The 25,165-nt window shown below is 43.6% G+C and overlaps 1 protein-coding gene across 1 annotated transcript in view; it reads right to left on the reverse strand.

The window, feature by feature from the left end:
• LOC143804472 (serine palmitoyltransferase 3-like) overlaps nucleotides 1–25,165 on the reverse strand; it is a 120,087-nt gene that overhangs the window by 70,328 nt on the left and 24,594 nt on the right. Inside the window, exons 2-4 of the mRNA XM_077282593.1 lie at nucleotides 10,018–10,206; nucleotides 5,870–6,024; nucleotides 3,111–3,259 (exon numbers count right to left, since the gene is read on the reverse strand). Coding sequence (XP_077138708.1) covers nucleotides 3,111–3,259; nucleotides 5,870–6,024; nucleotides 10,018–10,206 — 493 coding nt within the window. The remainder of the gene's footprint in view (nucleotides 1–3,110; nucleotides 3,260–5,869; nucleotides 6,025–10,017; nucleotides 10,207–25,165) is intronic.

The raw sequence follows: 25,165 nt of genomic DNA on the forward strand, positions 1-25,165 counted from the left end.
ATTTCCAAGCAATGCATTTTGTATTTATTTTCTGAAAATGAGAAATGGTCAAAATAAAAGAAAAAAAAGGTATTGCTTGCAGACCTCAAATAATGCAAAAAAAAAAAGAAAAAAGTTCATAATCATTTAGAAACAACAATACTAATGTTTTAACTCAGGAAGAGTTCAGAAATGAATATTTTATGGAATAACCATGATTTTTATTCACAGCTTTCATGCGTCTTGGCATGCTTTCCACCAGTCTTTCACACTGCTTTTGGGTGACCTTATGCCACTCCTGGCACAAAAATATAAGCAGTTCTTTGTTTGATGGCTTGTGACCATCCATCTTCCTCTTGATTACATTCCAGAGGTTTTCAATGGGGTTCAGGTCTGGAGATTGGGCTGGCCCTGACAGGGATTTGATGTGGTGGTCCTTCATCCACCCCTTGATTGACCTAGCTCTGTGGCATAGCGCATTGTCCTGCTGGAAAAACCAGTCCTCAGAGTTGGGGAACATTGCCTGAGCAGAAGGAATCAACCATTTTTCCAGGATAACCTTGTATGCGGAATCATACACCATTCGCAAAGATTAACCTGGCAAATTCCAGCCTTGCTGAAGCATCCCCAGATCATCACCGATCCTCCACCAAATTTCACAGTGGGTGCAAGACACTGTTGCTTGTACACCTCTCCAGGTCTCTGTGTAACTATTAGGGTATGTGCACACGTCAGGATTTCTTGCAGAAATTTCCTTAATTAATCTTTAGTGGAAGAAAAAAAAACAACTACTTTTTCACAAAAATTTTCCTATGGACCCAATTTATCTACTTTCACAAGGGTTACAGGAAAAAAATGGACCATACAATTTGTTGTGCAATTTTTCCTGAGCTTATCGATACCCTATATGTGGGGGAAAACCACTGTTTAGGTGCACGGCAGGGCTCAGAAGGAAAAAAGCACCATTTGACTGGAAAAATTAGGGTATCTGCACACGTAGATGGAACCTCTGCTGATCTTTCCGCACCTGTTTTGAGAAATCCGCAGGTAAAAACCACTGCGTTTTACCTGCAGATTTTATGCGTTTTTTGTGCGGATTCCACCTGTGGCTTTACACCTGTGGATTCCTATTATGGAGCAGGTGTAAACCGCTACAGAATTCGCCCAAAGAATGAACATGCTGTGGAATAAACAACGCAGCATCTCCATGCGTTTTTTTCTGCAGCATGTGCACTGGGGATTTTGCTTTCCATAGGTTTACATGGTACTGTAAACTCATGGAAAACAGCTGCGAATCCACAGCGTCAAAACCGCTGCGGAACTGCAGCAAAATCCGCAACGTATGCACATACCGTTAGAGAGCCCCTGATGTGTCTAAACAGAGGAAACCCACCACAAGTGACAACATTTTGGAAGCTAGACCCCTCAGGGAAGTTATGAAGACATGTGATATGCACCTTGAAACCCCAGGTGCTTCACATAACTTTATAATGTTGAGCCGTGAGAAAAAAAAAAAAAAAAATTCCCACAAAAATGTTTTTTAGCCCCACATTTTTCATTTTCACAAGGGTAACAGGAGAAAATGGACCCCAAAAATTGTTGTGCAATTTCTCCTGAGTACAGCGACACCCCATTAATAGTCGAAAACTACTTTTGGAGCTACAGTGCAAAGCTCAAAAGAGAATAAGTGCCATATTAGAGTTCAGATTTTGCTGGACTGGCTTGATGTGCCATGTCACAATTGTAGAGCCTCTGAGGTGCCAGACCAGCAGAACCTCCAATAAGTGACTTCATTTTACAAACTACACCTCAATTAATTCATCTAGGGGTGCAGTGATCATATTGACACCACAGGTGTGTCACAAAATGTTATACCATTGGGCAGTGAAGAAAAAGTATTTACATTTTTACCACAAAGATTATGTGTTAGCCCTAGATATTACAATTTTCATACTGGCCAATGGGTAAAAAATAACACCAAAATTTGTCCCACAATTTCTGCTGAATATAGAAATACCCCATTTGTGACTCGGGAGGGAAGGAGCGCTATTTGCTTTCTGGAGCGCAGATTTTCCTAGAATAGTTTGCGGACGCCATATACAGAGCCCCTAAGCGCTAAAAGCAGAATCTCCCCTCAAGTGACCCTATTTTGGAAATCAAGGGGTTAAAGGGAACAGTTGGTTTGGCTCCTGTTTTCTCCACAAGAGCGTATTTGGCAGACTCTTCTGACAGCGGCTCATCTCTTAGGTAACAAAAAGATCAGCTGTTGGAAATCTGATTTGCCGGATCCGTCTCTTTCCTGACGCCATCTGTCGGCAGATCCTCATACACAGACTGTCCGCCTAGTCCAATAATATTGGCAAGCTCAGTTGACTTTAATATGTATGGTGACATTAAACAAGCCCTCTTTTTTTTTTTTTTTTTTTTTAAACACACTAAATTTAGGTACGGTATATATGTTTTGACTTTGATAGAATCCAGCGCCGTTCTGCTCTACTTCTCAGTGACAACACCCCGCTCCAGACTATCCAGTTTACTCTATGCGTGAGCTGGAAGTCTCTATAACAATGTAAGCCTAATGAGCCTTGGTCTGACCCCCTATAAACTTATATTGTAAAAGCCACTTTTGGCTCATGCACAGCACCATGTGACCCGGAGAATATAAAGAACAGTGACATCACCAAGTACAGGAACAGAAAGGCGATGGAACAGGTGGCATTAGGCGAGTATATTGAAACACTCATGCTAGGCTACATACCTATAATATATATATATATATATATATATATATATATATATATATATATATTTATTTATTATAGGTATGTAGCCTAGTGTGTATATGTATATGTATATATATATATATATATATATATATATATATATATATATATATATATATATATATATATATATATATATATATATATATATATATATATATATATATATATATATATATACACATATACACACACATTTAGTTAAGGGTATAGTTAGCCTGTAAAGGATGGTTAGAGAGGTGGTGGAATAGAGTATGGATTGGCGAGGCACAAGGTTATTAGAGGCATGATGTTGCAGTATTAACAATTAACTCATTGGCTGACAGATCTTTGTAGCACCAAACTTACCCATTTCTTGCCTCGTACTACAGACACCAGCACCATATCTCTGAATCATATTCTTCACACTTTCCAGTGACTCTTCATCATTCTCTGCAAATCCCAGATAGTTGTACGATCCCATATTTATAACATCCTTAATGACTTTTCCGGTGTATCTATTATGGAAAATATATATTTCTTTATTGACGCAATCTATTCTTTATACAATAAATCTAGCTCTTGTTATGGCATCTCTACAATGAATATCAAGTCTAGTGCATTTTACTTAAAATCTGAGCTTCAGAAACATTTTCTGCTGGGGGCACACATGACTGAATATGTCACTAATGAATTAAATATGGGCCACAAATGGTAAAATCGCTCAAATTATCTGTGAATTTGTCTACTAAGCACAGTATAAAATGAATATAAGCAGAAAAAGGGCAAATTATGTTCCTGAACCAGAGAAAAGGAGATGTGGTATGCTGTATAATCCCTTCCGTCAAAGCTGACACCGTATATGCACCTAGTCTACAACTAAAGGTGTCCCTACACTTGAGATAGCTGTTGACCAAACGTGTACAAGCTTTCATCAGTTTTCAGAGGAAAAATAGGAGAAAGCAGCAGCAGGTAGACACATCTGCCGGTTGATCATCTCCCCCGAGAACACATAAGTTGGCTGGTCTCTCCTGCTGAAAGTCAAGGGGTCATCTGACTTTATTAATGTGTTAACTTTGAGATGTGCCTCACTGGTGAGCTGCCATGTAAAAGTTTGTAAAGTATTACCCATAGCTCTACATCTGAAGGGTATACAAAACAAGAAGAATGCCGCATTTTCTGTGTAGCCCTGATATGCATCATTTAGCTCCTGTCTGAACATTATGTCCTGTTGCTCATATGACAAGTTTCTACAGTGTTGTAGATACAGGTCCTTCTCAAAAAATTAGCATATAGTGTTACATTTCATTATTTACCATAATGTAATGATTACAATTAAACTTTCATATATTATAGATTCATTATCCACCAACTGAAATTTGTCAGGTCTTTTATTGTTTTAATACTGATGATTTTGGCATACAACTCCTGATAACCCAAAAAACCTGTCTCAATAAATTAGCATATTTCAACCGGCCAATCAAATAAAAGTGTTTTTTAATAACAAACAAAAAAACCATCAAATAATAATGTTCAGTTATGCACTCAATACTTGGTCGGGAATCCTTTGGCAGAAATGACTGCTTCAATGCGGCGTGGCATGGAGGCAATCAGCCTGTGACACTGCTGAGATGTTATGGAGGCCCAGGATGCTTCAATAGCGGCCTTAAGCTCATCCAGAGTGTTGGGTCTTGCGTCTCTCAACTTTCTCTTCACAATATCCCACAGATTCTCTATGGGGTTCAGGTCAGGAGAGTTGGCAGGCCAATTGAGCACAGTAATACCATGGTCAGTAAACCATTTACCAGTGGTTTTGGCACTGTGAGCAGGTGCCAGGTCGTGCTGAAAAATGAAATCTTCATCTCCATAAAGCATTTCAGCCGATGGAAGCATGAAGTGCTCCAAAATCTCCTGATAGCTAGCTGCATTGACCCTGCCCTTGATGAAACACAGTGGACCAACACCAGCAGCTGACATGGCACCCCACACCATCACTGACTGTGGGTACTTGACACTGGACTTCAGGCATTTTGGCATTTCCTTCTCCCCAGTCTTCCTCCAGACTCTGGCACCTTGATTTCCGAATGACATGCAAAATTTGCTTTCATCAGAAAAAAGTACTTGGGACCACTTAGCAACAGTCCAGTGCTGCTTCTCTGTAGCCCAGGTCAGGCGCTTCTGCCGCTGTTTATGGTTCAAAAGTGGCTTTACCTGGGGAATGCGGTACCTGTAGCTCTGGATGTTTCCACATCAGACTCAGTCCACTGCTTCCTCAGGTTCCCCAAGGTCTGGAATCGGTCCTTCTCCACAATCTTCCTCAGGGTCCGGTCACCTCTTCTCGTTGTACAGCGTTTTCTGCCACATTGTTTCCTTCCAACAGACTTACCATTGAGGTGCCTTGATACAGCACTCTGGGAACAGCCTATTTGTTGTGAAATTTCTTTCTGGGTCTTACCCTCTTGCTTGAGGGTGTCAATGATGGCCTTCTTGACATCTGTCATGTCGCTAGTCTTACCCATGATGGGGGTTTTGAGTAATGAACCAGGCAGGGAGTTTTTAAAAGCCTCAGGTATCTTTTGCATGTGTTTAGAGTTAATTAGTTGATTCAGAAGATTAGGGTAATAGGTCGTTTAGAGAACCTTTTCTTGATATGCTAATTTATTGAGACAGGTTTTTTGGGTTATCAGGAGTTGTATGCCAAAATCATCAGTATTAAAACAATAAAAGACCTGACAAATTTCAGTTGGTGGATAATGAATCTATAATATATGAAAGTTTAATTGTAATCATTACATTATGGTAAATAATGAAATTTAACACTATATGCTAATTTTTTGAGAAGGACCTGTAGATTACCATTATTCACAATTATCCCCAGGACTCACAATTCAAGTTTTTTTTTTCTCACACACATACACTATGCTGAATTTCATAAGAAACCAATTAACTTTTTAATATGCCTTAGTTATGTGGTGTAAATGAAAACACCGAGATTTTTCACACACACACACACACACACACACACAGTGCTTGGCTAGATTTGAATCCAGGGCTCCCAGTATTAATCACTGAGCTACGATGCTGCAAAGTGGTTTCATTTCTTCGGCTTAAATGTCAGAAGGAATCACCTGTAGGACCAGTTGTAGTCATCAGTCACCCGCTCCATGAGATCAAACTGAGGTCCAGGGACACTGCAGATGGGGCGGTTCCAGTTGTCTCGGACCCGCATATACAGATTTCTTGTGTAGAAATTTTCAAAGTCTTGGTAAAGAGGCACAAAATTCTACAATCGTAGAGCAGAAAAGGATCATAAACTAGATGAATTTTTTTTATAAAGCAAATTATAATTTACAACATTTGAACATTACATATTGTTTGTACATATTTCCTTTTACCAATTGTGAGGGCCAAAAAAAAAAAAAAAAAAGCAGAGGTCCTTTTAATACATTTTATAAATATATATGAAAATACAGAAAAATCTTTAAATGAGAAGGTGTGTCCAAACTTTTGGTCTGTAATGTATGTATGTATGTATGTATGTATGTATGTATGTATGTATGTATGTATGTATGTATGTATGTATGTATGTATGTATGCATGCATGCATGCATGTATGCATATCACTAAGCATCTTTCATTTCACCAGAGCGGTTTAAAAGAAGCTGAGCTGTGATTGGTTGCTATAAGCAACAGTTAGGCTAGGTTCAAATTGCATTTACAGCAGCCCGTTCAACACATATGGTAACGGGCTGCTGTAAACGCAAGTGCTGGTATGGCAGCACGCTAGCGCAGATAGAGCATCTGCTAGATCTATCTGCGCTAGCAGTGATGGACCCGGAAATGCTGCAGCCCGTGTCTCAAGGTCCGTCACTCAATGGCGGCACATCCCTAGTGCACGCCCATTGTGGGCGGGTGCTAGTGATGCGTCCAACATTGGAGTCAATGGCGGCGTTAAACAGACTACATTACACCGCGTTATGCTGCTGTGTAACGTAGTCCGTCTAACGGATGCCACTAACTTAATGTGAACCCAGCCTTATCCTTTTAGACAGTTGTGGTAACTGAGGCCTATTATTCTTATCATTTCTATGGTGTTATCTTCCTTCTGTAAAGCTGTAAATAACACAATCTATTACCGTGCCGACACACACCACCCTCTGCCACAGACTGCAGGGGGAGCCCAGAATCAGGAACTTCTCTTTGTCTGGCATGAAGCATCCTCTTTAACTTAAAACTTACACAGATTAAAAGAAGAAACAACACGAATTCCTCCAATCCAGATATCATTTTAGTCGGTGTAACGGCACAAACCTGACAATGTTGGATATTAGGGGTAGTAGTCTGGTGGTTCTGGCTGACAGGATGATGTGGGATACTAGGGGTAGTAGTCCAGTGCCTCTGGCTGATGGGATGATGTGGGATATTAGGGGTAGCAGTCTGGTGGATGCCTTGCGCTGGCGTGTACTCCGGAGGACAGAGAATGAACTTCGATTCAATATTGCGGCCAGCATGCAGCCAGCGGGTAAGGAAAGGGTGAATCAAACACCCGAAAACCCCGCCCATATGACCAAAAACCGGTCCCGCTAAATTCAGGTGACAGGTTCCCTTTAAACATTTATAAAAAGCAAAACGGGCCAATGGAAAAGTTTGGGTACTGTCACGAGTGGGTCATGTACTACTGGGAGATCTGGGGTTAGAAAATCACTGCATATTGTGAATCGCAGATCTTCCATTTAGCCTGTGTGTATTCATTTCATATTAAATGGATTTTGTTTCCTTTGGTGCTGGAGAGGATAAGGACCCTTTCCATGCTGGTTAGAAACACGTAGCTTCATTTCACATCTGTTCCTTACCTGATCATTTCCACTACCTAGAAAATCTGGCCAGACCTTCTCCTCCTCGCCAGTGAAAGTTTTACTTCCTAGCTCTTTTGAGTTCCTGTGCTATGTTGGAGATCATGGTTACTGCTGGAGATTGTTGCATGCTGCTTTAGGTGTATGCTTTCCTCATTGTCCTATTCCTATTTGATTTGTACTTTCCCACCCTTCCCTATATACCTCTACACCTATGATGAGCGTTTTGTATGTAAAATGCTTTTTGTTATCCCCGTTTGTCTTACATGTTTATTCACTAGCCTTTCTGTCCCAGGCCTCCTGGGGGAGGGGGAGGTGACAGCCTAGGGTATAACAGGAGAACAGTTAAGGTACCTTCACACGAAACGACTTTACAACGAGAACGACAACGATCCGTGACGTTGCAGCGTCCTGGATAGCGATATCGTTGTGTTTGACACGCAGCAGCGATCTGCATCCTGCTGTGATATCGCTGGTCGTTGAATAAAGTTCAGAACTTTATTTGGTCGTCAGACCGGCGTGTATCGTCAGGTTTGACACCAAAAGCAACGATACCAGCGATGTTTTACGCTGGTAAGCAGGGTAAATATCGGGTTACTAAGCGCAGGGCCGCGCTTAGTAACCCGATGTTTACCCTGGTTACCAGCGTAAAAGTAAAAAAACCAAACAGTACATACTCACCTGCGCGTCCCCTGCCGTCCGCTTCCTGCTCTGACTGAGCGCCGGCCCTAAAGTGAAAGTAAAAGCACAGCGGTGACGTCACCGCTCTGCTGTTAGGGCCGGCGCTCACACAGTACAGGAAGCGGACGCCGGGGGACGCGCAGGTGAGCATGTACTGTTTGTTGTTTTTACTTTTACGCTGGTAACCAGGGTAAACATCGGGTTACTAAGCGCGGCCCTGCGCTTAGCAACCCGAAGTTTACCCTGGTTACCCGGGGACCTCGGCATCGTTGGTCGCTGGAGAGCGGTCTGTGTGACAGCTCTCCAGCGACCAAACAGCGACGCTGCAGCGATCGGCATCGTTGTCGCTATCGCTGCAGCGTCGCTTCGTGTGAAGGTACCTTAAGACTGGTGACCCAAACCACCTCACCTTTAGAGGCACCTTTGGGAGCAGGGATACGTACAATCAGTGAGACAGGCACCCTTGTAGATTTGTGTGCTCAGTTAACTTTGACCAAGGTTTCAGACATTAATTAACCTGTTAGGGTTATGGCTTGTTCACCATCATCATTTAGAAAAACCAGGGGATGCACATTTTCTAGCTTTATAAAAACTCTAACCTAATGCCAAAAAACAGAAGACATGGGTTCTTCTATGCAGCTGCCTAGCACTCTGAAAATGTTAGCGGCCCACAAAGCAGAAGAGGGCTGTAAAAAGAGAGCAATGTGGTTTCAAGTTGCCCTTTCCTCAGTTCCAAAAGTATTTAAAGGTACCTTCACACGAAACGACTTTACAACGAGAACGACAACGATCCGTGACGTTGCAGCGTCCTGGATAGCGATATCGTTGTGTTTGACACGCAGCAGCGATCTGGATCCTGCTGTGATATCGCTGGTCGTTGATTAAAGTTCAGAACTTTCTTTGGTCGTCAGATCGGCGTGTATCGTCGTGTTTGACAGCAAAAGCAACGATGCCAGCAATGTTAAACATGGAGCTAACGACCTGTGAGAACGATAAGTGCGTCACCGCTACGTCACAGGATCGCTCCTGCGTCGTTCTGGAGCTGCTGTGTTTGACATCTCTCCAGCGATGTAAACAGCGATGCTGCAGCGATCAGATCGTTGTCGTTCTCGTTGTAAAGTCGTTTCGTGTGAAGGTACCTTTAGAAATGGCAGTTAACAGGATCAGTGTAAGTAAAGATAAGGTCTGGAAGACCAAGCAAAATTTCTGTGAAAATTGCTAGAGAGGCAAATCAGAACCCCCGTATGACCTTCAGAAAGATTTAACATACTCTGGAGTTGTGGTACATTGTTCTACAGCTCAGAGACACCTGCACCAACGTGGACATCTTTAAGGAGTCATCAATAAAAATAAAAACCTCTCCTTGCATCCTCACGATAAAAATTCAGCATCAGAAGTATGCAAAAGAATATCTAAACAAGTCTGATGCATTTTGGAAACAAGTCCTGTAGACCAGTGAGGTTAAATATATATATTTTTCCTAAAATACAAAGAATGTATCATCTTGGCCTTTTAGAGATCACTTCATCGTCAACTAGCTTAACTGTTCACAACAACCGTAATTTTGTCCAGGGGTGCCCAAACTTTTACATGTCACTATAAAAGTTAGTAAGGCGATAACGATAATAATATTAGGCAAGATATACATTTTCTTATTTGGCTAAGACATTGTCCAGGATTTGCTCAATATTTGATAAAGAAAGCAGGTTACCAATCTCTGAGATTATACAGCCAAGTCTTACTTTTTGTTCTTTCCTTTCCTCAGCCATGTGACATTTCTCCAATCCCCACGCTCTCATGAAATCCCGTAGGTAGCCAAACAATGTCACAACTCCATAACCGATGTAGGTCAGTACTGCAACATAGAGGGGAGCTTCTTCAAAGGACTCTTTGAACTCCTTCTTATAAAGTTTTCCATTTGCAATTCCATTCTGTAGAAAAATGAAAATGTACTTAAAACATCTGGAATGAACGCATTGTGGAAGAGTTGTCCAATAGAAACCATGAGATTATGTATTAAAAGATTTTTACCAAGTTTTAGATATTGATAGGCACTGTCAAAGATAGCCAAATGCTACTTGGCTATCTGCAGCAGTTCTTTAAAGAATAAAAACAGCTGAGGCACACAAACTCAATCTCTGCTCCATTCAGATGGGGAGACGTGTCCTCAGAAGTGCTGAGGTCCCAGCAGTTAGACACTCAGCATAGCGCAGCTAGGGTTTTGGACCGGGGGGGGGCGAAACTTCTCAGTGGGTCCCCAACCAGGTAACCTTGATTACAACTGGGTGACGCACCATAATAGTGGAGGAGAACCTCTGCAGATGACCGCGCTGAAAATAATCTCTATATAAAGAGCAATATTGATATTACCGCCGTATGGTCAGTGGTAGATACCAGTTCTACAGAACATACAAGAGATCACAGCACAGTTATAGATGGTGACTTACTGCTGACGTTCATTCTGATGGAGTTGTTCACTTTTCACTTCTTTTCCATCTGGCCCAGACCGACATGGCAACTTCTTCCAGCAATGACTCGGCGGCAGAGATTACAACGAAGACATTTTACATCTCATTTTCAGCACTGTCCCAAATGGGACTAATCCTAACCTGCACAAACTCCTCATCCTGCTGATACCCCAATGCTGAGTCGCTGCTGCCGTATGTGTCCCTATTAATGCAACCTGCTCTGTGGTTCTCTGTACACACTAAATTCTAAAGCAACACTCTAGAATATAGTAATGCTGGGTGCAAGTGCCCTAGAAAATAGTGCCCACATTTTGTCCCCTAAGAAGTAATATTGCCCTGTGTGTGCCCCTTTGACAGTCACAGTTAACTGAGTTCCCATATAATAATAAGTGGCCACTTTACATTTAATAATGTCCTGAGTCTCCCCCCTGTATAGCTCCCCTATACACAGTATGATGTTCTGTTATACACAGTATAATGCCCCCTCACTGTATATACACTGACCCCTTAATATCTCCACAGTTTGATGGCACCCTAGATAGCCTCCATATAGCATAATACACCAGATAGTCCTCAATATAGTAAACTGCACTACCCATAGGTCTCCACATAGTATAATGCACTCCCCATAGGCAGACTCTATATTGTATAATGCATTCCCCGTAGGTCTCCATATAGTATAATGCACTCCCCAAAGGCCTCCATATAGTATAATGCACTCCCCATAGATCTCCATATAGTATACTGCTCTCTCCATAGGCAGAGTCTATAGTAAAATGCACCCCCATAGGCAGAATCTATAGTATAATGCAGCCCCTAATATAATGCACCCCATAGGCAGCCTCTATAGCATAATGCACCCCACAGACAGCCTCTGTATTATATTGCACCCCCATAGGCAGCCTCTGTACTATAATGCACCCCCATAGGCAGCCTCTATATTATAATGCACCCCTATAGGCAGCCTCTGTATTAAAACGCAGCCCCATTAAAAAAATAAATACTTACCTCTCTTCCTCCTAGTTCCTGCGCTGAACCGAGCTTCTGCTCATCTCCGGACCGCGGGCACCGAGTGATGACATCATCGCACCCGCTGTCCGTGTCGGCATCGGTCCATCAGATGCTGACGGGGATGATGGGAGAGGGAGCATAACGCTATGCATTATATAAAAGCCTGTGTGAATGCGAAAAAAAACAAAAAAACCTGTGCCATCTTCCATAGAATAGAACATTACATCGGTATTATAGAATTGTAGGGTCCTGGGGGGGGGCATATACTGAGTAATTGAGTACCTAGAGAGCCAAAGGCATTGTGTGCTAAAGAACATGTTGCCGCACATGCTGAGATTTCCATGCAAAAGACCCTTAAAAAAATAAATAAATTTTTGCCATTTTTTGTTCAAATAACTTTTCTCTTTCTTGCCACTGGCATTTTCTTTTAAATTCTATGTATTAAATGGTGAGTGGCTTCCAATTGGAAGTCTCTAGAAGAATGATCAGGTCACTTTTAATCACCTGTTAGCTTTGGAAGCCTGGAAAGGTTAAAAAAAAAAAAAAAAAAAAAAAAAAAATCAAACAGCCTGAGGGTATGTGCACACGTTGCGGATTCTCTGCGGATCCACAGCATTTTTTTGAGGTGCAGAAACGCTGCAGATCCGCAATTGATTTACAGTACAATGTAAATCAATGAGAAAAAAAAATGCTGTGCACACTTTGCAGAAAATCCGCTGCGGAAACGCTGCGGTTTAAAAGAAGTAGCATGTCACTACTTTTTTGTGAATCTGCAGCATTTTTGTACCCACTCTATTATAGAAAACCGCAGGGGTAAAAACCCGCGGCAAATCCGCAAGAAAACCGCAGCAAAAACACACAAAAAAATGCTGCGGAACCGCACAAAAAACCGCAGGTGCGTTTTATGCCAGGAGAGGCAGAATCCACACCGGAAATTCCTAAGCCTAATCCGCAACGTGTGCACATAGCCTGAATATATGCACAACTCGTTTTTACATTGCTGTGCATATTTAAATCATGGCCAGCATTTCTCTAAGTACAATGTGCACATTCACGCTATTGCAACTAACAGACTAAACCTAAAATAAAAACAACAAATCGATATCCTGGAGCAAATAAATAAAATACATGTAAAAAACCCACACCTTGTCACAGTGAGATATCTTTTACATGCTTCTGATCAAAATGGTGTAAGTATGCTATGTTTTTTACATGTATTACCATTATTTACTGCAGGATATATATTGTTTTTAAAATTTGTTTGTTAATGGCCATAGTATGAATGTGCATCTACAAATTGCACTTACACTAACAGGCATAGCCGGCCTTAGCTATGTGCGACTAGTGCGGGGGTGCAGGGCGCCAGTTGGTAAAGACCAAAGACAGCAGGGGTCGCCCTCCTCTCCCTCAGTGTTCGGTGTCCTGTCTTCTCCCAGCTTCACCACAGAGAGGGGAAAGGGTACCTGCAGGGCTTCAGCCAGAAGATTTGCTGGCAGACTCCCACTGCTCTTCTTCATAGGTTAGTATAATATACGGTGTGTGATATCTGCATTATTTGCTGTCTATATGTGTTATGTATAAGATATGTGACTGTCCTGTATAGTGTGCAATATCTGTCTTGCCTATCATCTATCTAGAATCTATCAATCTCTATTCCTTTACATAGTATCTGTGTGTGTCATGTACAGTACAGACCAAAAGTTTGGACACACCTAATTTAAAGATTTTTCTGTATTTTCATGACTATGAAAATTGTAAATTCACACTGAAGGCATCAAAACTATAAATTAACAGGTGGAATTATATAATTAACAAAAAAAGTGTGAAACAACTGAAAATATGTCTTCTATTCTAGGTTCTTCAAAGTAGCCACCTTTTGCTTTGATGACTGCTTTGCACATCTTGGCATTCTCTTGATGAGCTTCAAGAGGTAGTCACCGGGAATGGTTTTCACTTCACAGGTGTGCCCTGTCAGGTTTAATAAGTGGGATTTCTTGCCTTATAAATGGGGTTGGGACCATCAGTTGTGTTGTGCAGAAGTCTGGTGGATACACAGATGATGGTCCTACTGAATAGACTGTTAGAATTTGTATTATGGCAAGAAAAAAAGCAACTAAGTTAAGAAAAACGAGTGGCCATCATTACTTCAAGAAATGAAGGTCAGTCCAAAAACTTTGAAAGTGTCCCCAAGTGCAGTTGCAAAAACCATCAAGCGCTGAAAAGAAATTGTCTCACATGAGGATCGCCCCAGGAAAGGAAGAGTCACCTCTGCTTCTGAGGAGAAGTTTATCCGAGTCACCAACCTCCGAAATCGCAGGTTAACAGCACCTCAGATTAGAGACCAGGTCAATGCCACACAGAGTTCTAGCAGCAGACACATCTCTACAACAACTGTAAAGAGGAAACTTTGTGCAGCAGGCCGTCATGGCAAAATAGCTGCTAGGAAACCACTGCTAAGGACAGGCAACAAGCAGAAGAGACTTGTTTGAGCTAAAGAACACAAGGAATGGACATAAGACCAGTGGAAATCTGTTCTTTGGTCTGATGAGTCCAAATTTGAGATATTTGGTTACAACCACCGTGTCTTTGTGCTACGCAGAAAAGGTGAACAGATGGACTCTACATGCCTGGGTCCCACCGTGAAGCATGGAGGAGGAGGTGTGTGGTGTGGGGGTGCTTTTCTGGTGACACTGTGGGGGATTTATTCAAAATTGAAGGCATACTGAACCAGCATGGCTACCACAGCATCTTGCAATGGCCTGCTATGTTTGCGTTTAGTTGGACCATCATTTATTTTTCAACAGGATAATGACCCCAAACACACCTCCAGGCTGTGTAAGGGCTATTTGACCAAGAAGGAGAGTGATGGGGTGCTACGCCAGATGACCTGGCCTCCACAGTCACCAGACCTGAACCCTATCGAGATGGTTTGGGGTGAGCTGGACCGCAGAGTGAAGGCAAAAGGGCCAACAAGTGCTAAGCATCTCTGGGAACTCCTTCAAGATTGTTGTAAGACCATTTCCGGTGACAACCTCTTGCAGCTCATCAAGAGAATGCCAAGAGTGTGCAAAGCAGTCAAAGCAAAAGGTGGCTACTTTGAAGAACTTAGAATGTAAGACATATTTTCAATTGTTTCACACTTTTTTGTTAAGTATATAATTCCACATGTATTAATTCATAGTTTTGATGCCTTCAGTGTGAATTTACAATTTTCATAGTCATGAAAATACAGAAAAATCTTTAAATGAGAAGGTGTGTCCTAACTTTTGGTCTGTACCGTATATGTCTGCATATGTAGGGGGAGGGGGGGGATATAAATGTATATAATACCTGTCATGTGTCAGTGTAACGTGTATCTGTGTATTTGTAGTTCTGCGCACTGTCATGCCGAATCCCCAAAGGTGCGTAATATGCGCTTGGTTAGGATTTTACTTGCCAGTTTGAGTAGTCGTCATGTGATCGCTGACATGCGATTTGCAGGCTTGTGGTCATGTGACAATTGACAGCAGGTCCGGTTTGTCTCAACTGAAAATAAGAATGAGAGAAGCGGGAGGAGAGGTCAGTCTTCACCAGGGCCAGACTGGGACTAAAATTCAGCCCTGGCATTTGTAGTTACACAGGCCCACTTGTCACATAGTGACTGTATAATATCTTTGTACACTTGTAGGTTACAACAAGTGAGGGGAGTGTAACACGACTATATAACATATAATCACAGCTGTATCCAGCATTACAGCTCAGTCCTATTTATTGCTTTTAGTTGCAGTACCAAGAAAAGCCGCTACTTTACCTACATAACTGGATCTCGTAGATAATGAAGGGATGAGACGACCAAAGGTTATGTATGGAACCTCATTCTGATGCTCCATAAAGTTTGCCTACAGCCACTTTAGGTTCCGCTGAGCAGCACAAGACCCGGTGACTCTGAAGAGCGGTGACATCAGTAACGTCACCGCTCTTCAGCTTTGTGGGTCTTGCGCTGAGCTCTGCAACTGTGAAGAGCGGTATTGTTACTACCGTCACCGTTCTTCAGAGTCGCTGGATCTCGCCAGGTCTGGGCTAGTAGTGGGGGTGTCTGATAGACACCTCTCCATTACTTACACCAGGGATTGATAGCAACTGACATTATGCAGCTGACATCAACCCTAAAAATCATTACACATACCAGAATTAAATGCTTTGGCGGCTGAGGAAAAACAGAGTTAGCGCTATTCCCAGGTGCTGGGTGCTAACTACAACTGTCATCATCCTTGCCTCATCTCCCTGTGAAGCATTTCTGCTGTATTTACATGCGCTGATCTCAGGCCACTAAACGAGTGTGATCGACAATACTGAAGTCGTTCGCTTGTTTCCCGGCCTCTTTACATCAACTGAGAAATAATGAAGGGAACAGAACAATTAGATCAATCTGTCCCCATACAGTATCATGTTATCAGTAGCACATCTACAGTTTACACCGGCGATGTGCTGCTGAGAACAAGGATTTCTGTTCCCACATGAACAATCCAATTACTCGATGAATATACAGCATTTTGCTTGTTTAGTATAATACACCCCAGAGTCCTCCATATATTATAATGTGCACCTCAGTCCTCCATACAGTATAATACACTCCTCAGTCCTCCATATAGTTTATTACACTCCCCATAGTCCTCCATATAGTATAATACACTCCCCATAGTCCTCCATATAGTATAATACACTCCCCATAGTCCTCCATATATTAAAATACACTGCAATTCCTCTATATAGTATAATACAGGTCATCCATGTAGTACAATTCACTTCATATAGTATAATGTATTCCCCATTAGTCCAATACAGTATAATGCAGCCCACATATAGTATAATGATGCCACCCCAGAGTATAATGATGCCACCCCACAGAATATATTGTAGCCCCCTGAGTATAATGTAACCCCCCAGAGAATATAATGCAGCCCCCTCATATAGTATAATGCAGCCCCTGCATATATAATATATGGTAGCCCCTTCATAGAGCATAATGTAGCCCCTCCATAGAATACAGCCCACCTCCCCATAGAATATAATGTAGCCCCCATAGAATGTAATACAGCCCCCATAGAATGTAAGGCAGCACAGCCCCCATAGAATGTAACACAGCATAGCCCCCATAGAATGTAACGCAGCACAGCCCCCATAAAATGTAATGCAGCACAGCCCCCATAGAATGTAATACAGCACAGCCCCCATAGAATGTAATACAGCACAGCCCCCATAGAATGCAATACAGCACAGCCCCCATAGAATGCAATACAGCACAGCCCCCATAGAATGTAATATAGCCCCCCACCCCCAATAGCCCCACAATCCACTTATCACTCAATGATATATTTAAAAAAAACAAAAACACTCTCCTCACCTCTCCTCCTGCCCGCGCTGCTCCCGGCTCCAGGCTCAGCAGCTGCAGTAGCCCGACACAGCAGGTGCGCGATGATATAATATCATCACGCACTGGCAGGGTCAGAGGCAGAGCGGGGAATGATGGGAGAGGGAGCGTCAGCAGATGCTCTCTCCTCCATCATTGCATTCAACTGTACCGCCGGTATACTGTAGTTTAATGCGGCGGTGCTGGGGGGGTGAGTTGGCGGGGGGGGAGTCGGCGCTGGCGAGTGGCCCACGACTGCCATTGGCCCTTCTGGCATTTGACAGAAATGCCCGATGGCCAGTCCGGCCCTGGTCTTCACATGACCACACATCGGCAAATCACATGTGAGCCATCACATGACGACAGCTCAAATTGTCAAGTGAAATCCCAACAGCATATATTAGCAGCAGGTCAATGGTCAGATTTACAAACGCAGGGAGGGACAACGATCAGCATGGGGCAGCAGAGCATGGAGAAGCCGCCAAGATCCGACCCAGGTACGGACTGGGGCTGAAATTCCAGTCCTGGCATTTGAAATCACACAGGCCCATGTTGTCACTGTCCCCATGAACCAGATGGGATATATTACTAATATTATCCTGGATGGAGGAAAGGAAGATTTTCTACAAGACCAATATTTCTAATGATTCCGTGGCCTACTGGGATAAGTGGCGGTGTCAACAACTTTGTGCTCCATCACAACTCTTAACAGTACGGGTGTCTTGAGAACACCGATTCTGTTAACAACGTAGTAGACAAGGCAGCCCATGACTAGACAGGCCCTTCTGGCATTTGCCAGATGGACAGTCCGGCCCTGGTCTGACCTCTTGGGCAATAATAATAATAACAATAATAGAGCCGGTGTCTCAGTCCTGTAGTCATCCAGTAGGAATCAGCTGTCAGGTTCCCGTATCTTGTGGCAATTGCGTCACTGCTATCTGCACATCACATGTAATGGTTCAGTGTGGAAAGTAAAACCAATCTATCAATGTAATGCAACGGTAGCAGCTGAGGTGTATTATGAGGTTCTGCAGCAACTGAAGTTTGTATTAGGCGATCCGGCAGCAGCTCATTTTGTGTGGTTCTGCAACATCTATGTTGTGTATTATGATGTTCTGCAACAGCTAAGGTATATTATTTGGTTCTGCAACAGCTGAAGTGTCTAGTAGGAGGTTGTGCAGCAACGGAGATGTGTAGTATAAGGTTCTGCAGCAGATGATGTGTGAATTAAGAGGTTTTGCAGTGGCTGCGGTTTTGCAGAAGTTGGGGTGGCTAATATTCTCTAAAGGTAGCAGTGCCTAATGTGAGGTTCTGGAGCAGCTGAGGCGTGTATGATTAGGCTCAACAGTGTGTTAATTATGAGGTTCTGGAGCAGCTGAAGTACGTTGTGCAGTGGCTGTAGTGTCCATTATGCGTTTCTTCACCGGCTGAAATATCTTTTGTGACAGCTGAGATTTGCATTCATAAGGTGCTGCAGCAGCTGAAGTGTCTAATATTCTACAACAGTTGTGATGACTAATATGAGGTTCTGCAGCAGCTGATTTATGTAGTAGGTGCGGATCCCACCAATGGGCACACGACCTGCGCTGCTCTCAGGCAAGAGATTGTGGAACTGTAGAGGAATTTATACCATCTCTCTACGTAGAGCCGCAGCTCCTCATTCTCCAGATACACGTGGGCCCATTGGTGAGATCCGCTTATCCTATCCATTATGGACGAGATCAGAATCCCTGTGTAAACGCGAGTTCACACGTGGTAGAATTAATGTGGAGGTGCAGTTTTTTAAAGTAAAAATTCGGAGGTGTTTATTGTCTAAAAATGTGGGGAAAAAAAAAAAAAAAAAAATCAATCAATTACCGTATACTAGGATAAAAAAAAAAAAAAAAAAAAGGCCTCCTTTGTGTACTGGGAACCTAGGTAAGAAATCAAAAGGGTGGGGGCACCATTCAGGCTATGGCCGGCCCTGCTAACAGGTATGCTGGCTCATGATTTGGGCTTTGCTTTAGTTTCTTGCTACATTTGGGGGTATGGCCTCTCCCCTTTGGGGTATGCATCTTGTCTAGTTAGCTTTTTTACAGGCAGGTGTAAATCAGTCAGGTCCAGGTCCTGCTCTGCCCCTGACTATTTTGAGGTCTGCTGGCACATAGAGAGATGAGATACTAGAGTTAGGGACCGTCCCCACCTTGTCATGGTGGGATGACTTTTAAGCTCTTTTGAACAAATTAGTGTCAACCAAGTCCCCTATGTCTTTTACACGTATTACTACCATGTATTTACTTACTGCAGGGTATCCAATTCATGATTTTTATTGCTATGCATGTTAATTTTTTTTTTTGTTGTTGCTTTTTTTAGTGCTTTTTAATGCAGGTTCTAGGTGAAATTTGCCAGAAAAAGATTCTCTGTACACATATCCGCTGCCAGTTTATTTTACACTGTAGATTTTGAAAAATTTCAGGCTGGTTTCACACTTGCGTTTTTGTCTGCAGCGTTTTTTGCACAAAAAAACGCATGCGTTTTTTTCCCTATATTTAACATTGAAAACGCATGCTTTTTTTTACACATGCGTTTGGTCGCGTTTTCAAACGCATGCGTTTTTTGTCTGCATGCGTTCATTTTCAAAAATGCTACCTGCAGTATTTTCTTGCGCGTTTTTTTTGCCGCGAAAAAACGCATGCGTTTTTTCGCGGCAAAAAAATGCATTGCTGTCTATGTAAACGCATGCGTTTTTAAGCACATGCGTTTGTTTGCGCTAAAAACGCATGCGTTTTTATAGAAAAAAAAACAAAAAACACACTGAAAAGCCACCCACCACCATCAAGGTGATAAAGGGATCCAAACCCTAACCCTAACTCTACCCCTAACCTCACCCCTAACCGTTTAATGAACATTTTCTGACAGTAACATTGCCACGTATTTAAGTGCCACGTATCACGTATTTCAGTGCCACGTGCCACGTATTTAAGTGCCACGTGCCACGTATTTAAGTGCCACGTGCCACGTATTTAAGTGCCACGTTCCACGTATTTAAGTGCCACGTGCCACGTATTTAAGTGCCACGTGCCACGTATTTAAGTGCCACGTTCCACGTATTTAAGTGCCACGTATTTAAGTGCCACGTATTTAAGTGCCACGTGCCACGTATTTAAGTGCCACGTGCCACGTATTTAAGTGCCACGTATTTAAGTGCCACGTGCCACGTATTTAAGTGCCACGTGCCACGTATTCAAGTGCCACGTATTTAAGTACCACGTATTTCAGTTGCACGTATTTCAGTGCCACGTATTTCAGTGCCACGTATTTCAGTGCCACGTATTTCAGTGCCACGTATTTCAGTGCCACGTATTTCAGTGCCACGTATTTCAGTGCCACGTATTTCAGTGCCACGTATTTCAGTCACGTTTAGGGTTAGGGGTAGGGGTAGGGTTAGGGTTAGGGTTTTGTGTTTTCTTGTGTTTTCTTGTGTTTTTCTATAAAAACGCATGCGTCTAAAAAACGCCTGCGTTTTACCGCGTTTACATGCGTTTTTCACACATGCGGTTTTTTTTTGTTTTTTTTAAAAACGCATGCAGATAAAAACGCAAGTGTGAAACCAGCCTCACCCATAATGCTTCTGATGTTATACGCAGCGGATTTGTTGCATGCAGTTCTGGGACAGAAAACTCCTGTGTCTGCAGCCGTGGGAACATACCCTTAGTGTAATTTTGGGCTGTAGGAAACTAAAGTCATCATCAATTCAAATGTATTTGTCCGTTGCATTAGATCCACATCACTGCAGGGTAGAAATGTAATTGCAGATAATCCTTTTGTTCCTCTGTATGAGTGAACAACCCAGTGCGATTGTGATTACAACATTATAAGTGATTGCACAACATGTGACATAAGTACAGGGGAAGAAGGCTGGGTTGTTCCTGTGGAGTCATGGCTACTGATGATGCACTGGTATCCATTATTGGTACTATGTGTGCAGAGCTGAGGCAATTATTTTTTCCGGATACTATGGGTATTTTCGGATACAATAGATTTGCACCTTCTACCATTGTGAATTCTAATTGTTGTTCTTTTGATTATTGAAGTTTTAAATTAGCCAGGAACAATTGAGTATATTGCCTGGCTGAAAGGGATTTTCATGGACTATAATGATTGCCTACACAAGTTGTAGTTGTACTAGAGATTTATTTATTTTTATTTATTTATTTTGGGTGGGGGTGGGGGTGGGGGTCTAAAATGTCACCCACAATACTGCTGTATTACGCAGTGTATTTTTTGTGGTCACAAATCTGCAGCATTTTCACTATATGGAAGCAGATTTCTGAAATGTCATGCGCATTCTGCTTAATTTTTCCTTGCAGATTTAAACCATGAGTATCGGAAAAAAAAAAAAACATGTAAAAATGTCATCAAAAACTTGTTAAAATGCTCAGATTTTATGCAGCATCAATTGACAGACTGCCAATGTCAATACTGCAGATTTTATATGAAGCACGTATGCAAGATTTCATAAAGAGAGAGCCCCAACTATCATGGGTCTGTAACCCCTTCCGGACAGCTGAGCTGCTTTCCCGCAAACCACCCATACATATGCTTCCTCACAATAGGGGGGCTCTTGCTAAGCACCGTCGCTATCAAATGCATGTGTCAGCTCTATATGAGAGTTGACACCTTGCAGCAATGCCCATGATTGGTGCCAGCACCAAACCCAGGCGTTAAACCCCTCTGATGCTGCTGTCAGTATTGACAGCGACATCGATGGGCATTGCAGAGGGAGGAAGCTGCCTCTCTGCTCCTATCGGCACAAGGTGTTGGTCTCCATGTTCACTCCTGGCCGAAAGATGGCCGCGGTGGTCACCCAGGGTCAGAGCAGGAGCTGAGACATCTCCTCCCTGCGAAGCACTTTTCTAATGCCCTGCAATGCAAAAGCATTGCAGAGTATGCTTCACCTGAATCACGTCACTCTGAGATTTAGATGGAAACCCCAACATAAGTGCTCAGCATAGGCAGCAGGATAAATGTGATCCATACTGTTCCCAATAAAAGCTTCAACTCAATCCACAAAAAAAAAAAAAAACAAGTGCCCACTCAGGTCTGTCATATGTTAATGACGTATGGCTAAGCAGTACTGTATAGCCACATATGGGGTATTTCTACATTCAGAAGATATTGTAGGACACATTATTGCCCATTTCCCAGTGTGAAAATATAAAATCTCAGGATAAAATAACATTTTGGTGGTAAAAATGTAATTATTTTTTCTTTACTGTTCAATGGTATAAAAGTGTGTGACACACCTGTGGTGTCAATATTATCACTGCACCCCTAGATGAATTAATTGAGAGGTGTAGTTTGTTAAACGGGGGTTATTTATGGGGGGGGGTGGGGTGGTTCTGCTACCTCAAGTGCTCTACCAGTGTGACATGGCACCCTCAAATCTGTCCAGCAAAATGTGAACGCCAATATGGCGCCTCTTCACTTTTGAGCTTTTCACTGTGCCTCAAAAGTAGTTTTCAAACACATATGGGGTATCGTTGTACTCAGGATACCCCATATGTTTAGGCTCATCAGGGGCTCTCTAGATGTGACTTACCACCCGCAGACTATTCCATCAAAGTCTGCATTCAAAACATTACTCCTTCCCTTGAGCCCTGCGCTCAAACAGTAGTTTTCGCCCACGTGTGACTAATCACTGCACTCACTATAGTTACATCAATCCTACCAGATGAAAGGAACCCCCAAATGCAATACAGAACTTCCAAAAATCATCATGAAGTATATATCAATAGGTCTGTTGTGAAGCCACTTACAGTCTACAACTGCTTATAACATACAGTATTTTAGATCCATTCAAGTTGTGGCAACAAAGACTGTCAGGCAAGAAAAAGCGAGAATAGTCTCCTCTGTTCACAAGTGTCCATTTGCAGCAATAACATAGAAATGTGAATTTTGTACTGTGTTTTTGTTTCATCACTAGCCCATCCTAAAGGAAGCATGCTGCAGCGGTTCAATCTCTGTCAGAGTAAACAGTCGCTCCCTACTGGAATTGTTTGCACAAAACCGACAGGGAGTGACCTCATGTTACTTGGAGTCACAACGACACTGGGTCAAAGGCTAACACTCTTTGAGGAAAAAAAAAATTACTAGACATCCTGTACAACAAATATCTTATGTAAAGGCGCTTTCTGGGGGGGTTAACTTTAAAATTGGAACATTTCCTGAATCTGGAAAGTTGAAATGTTTCATGTGGGAAGCATAACATGTACCAAACAACTTGGTTAAACTCATACTGAAGAATAAAACAAAAAGATGGAGGTTCCTTAGGACAAAATGTGGCCACCTGTCCTCTAGATAATGATGCACACAATGTACTAGGCAGGTTTCTTTGGAATCCATGTTCAACCAAAATCAGAGTCCTATAGGATCCATGTAAGTAAGGACGGACTAGGCCACAGGCCTTTAAGGGAGGACAGCATGACAGGGTTGAGTGGGCCTATAGAGAGTGAACAGAAAGGAGGGGGTAAAGTGATGAGGCAATTTTTATTTGAATTGGGGCTCACGGATTGGCTAGGAGGTGAAGTAGGAGGGATAAGGGGGCGACGGGGGGGATGATTATAAAAGGGGGCACCCATCTTAGAGGAACAACCATTTTGGTGCCCCTCTTAGCAATATAACAAGCTCTGTGGGGTTACTTACAATGGAAGTTGAGGCGATTCTACAGCACCTCCGTGATGCAGCTAGAACCAGGGGTGCAGGCTGGCTGCAGGAGTCCTTACAAGGCCTGCTTCCTGAGGGGGGATCTGGGTCGTCTCATTCCCTGACTGAGGGCCGCCGTATGAGGAGCCCCTCAGGGGACCCTCCGGCTTCAGCAGCAGACCGCAACCATAGCAGACGCTGCCAGGGAGCAGGGAGGAATCCCACGAATCAGCGGGGCCTGCAGCGGGGGGAGGTGTCGGCCTCCCCTTCATCGGATGTGGCTACTACGTTCCAGGAACCGGGCGGAGGAGCGGCGGGTGCCCAGCTGGGAACGGGCCCGGCTCAGCAGCGAAGGTCGGCACAGAGTAGTGGGCGGGGGCCTGCGCGACGGGCGCCTCCACTGTCAGCGCGGCGAGGGAGGTCCGCCCACTTACCGGAGACGTCCAGGGAGCAGGAGCCAGGTACGGGAGCGGCGGGGAGCCCATCCATCCGGGCCGCCGCTCGGCGCGATGTGGGAAGCACACAGGCGGCAACAGCACAGGCCCCAGAGCGCAGCAGTCAGTGATGGGCGCCGGCTTAGCTCCGCCCATTCCTTGGCTGCTGCTGCAAGCATGTCTTACCCCTCATTAGGTTCTGCCGCTCCTCCGGACCCCTTGGGATCCAGCCAGGGGGGGGGGAGCACGTGCGGGGGCTATTTGAGCTGCAGAGGTGACAAGTGGGATAGATCGCAGGGGGGGGCGATTTTACGATTGGGGGCAGGTCAGCTGAGCAGGGTCGTCCCGCTGCGCACCTTGACCCGCCGTGGGGCCCCACCATGGAACGGGACCACTCCGTGGGTCCTACCAGCGCGTCGTCATCACAGGACTGGCCCATGGAGGCTCGTGGAACCGCGAGCCCGCACCGCCAAGGAGGACCACGAACTGATGGACTGCTTCTGGATGCAGGATCGGCGGCTGCTGGGAACACAGCACCCAGGCAGCTAGGTGAGAGTGCTGTTTTTTCTTCTTTATTGCCATCACTAGCTCCGAATGTTGATTCGGGTAGAGTGGAGGTTTCTGTAGGGGGGTTAGTGTTGGTGCGGGTATTTTAATGAAAGGGTTAAAAGATTTGTTCCAGCTTTGGGACACGAGGGATAGCCAGATTGAACCATTGCCGCTATCGGCTTGGCTGGGTAACGCTCGGGATAGGGGGGTTCTGGAGGCGGATGGGGTCAGGGACTTTTTTAGGTCAGGATCTAGTACTTCACAGGGGGCGCCAATGGTTACTGGGGTAGCATCAGTGGGTGGCAGCGAGGTGTCACAGCAGGTAGTCGCGGCACCGGCGGAGAGCGGGGACAAG

This window comes from Ranitomeya variabilis, chromosome 2 (genome assembly GCF_051348905.1).
Source record: "Ranitomeya variabilis isolate aRanVar5 chromosome 2, aRanVar5.hap1, whole genome shotgun sequence".
In the NCBI taxonomy this organism is placed as follows: domain Eukaryota; kingdom Metazoa; phylum Chordata; class Amphibia; order Anura; family Dendrobatidae; genus Ranitomeya; species Ranitomeya variabilis.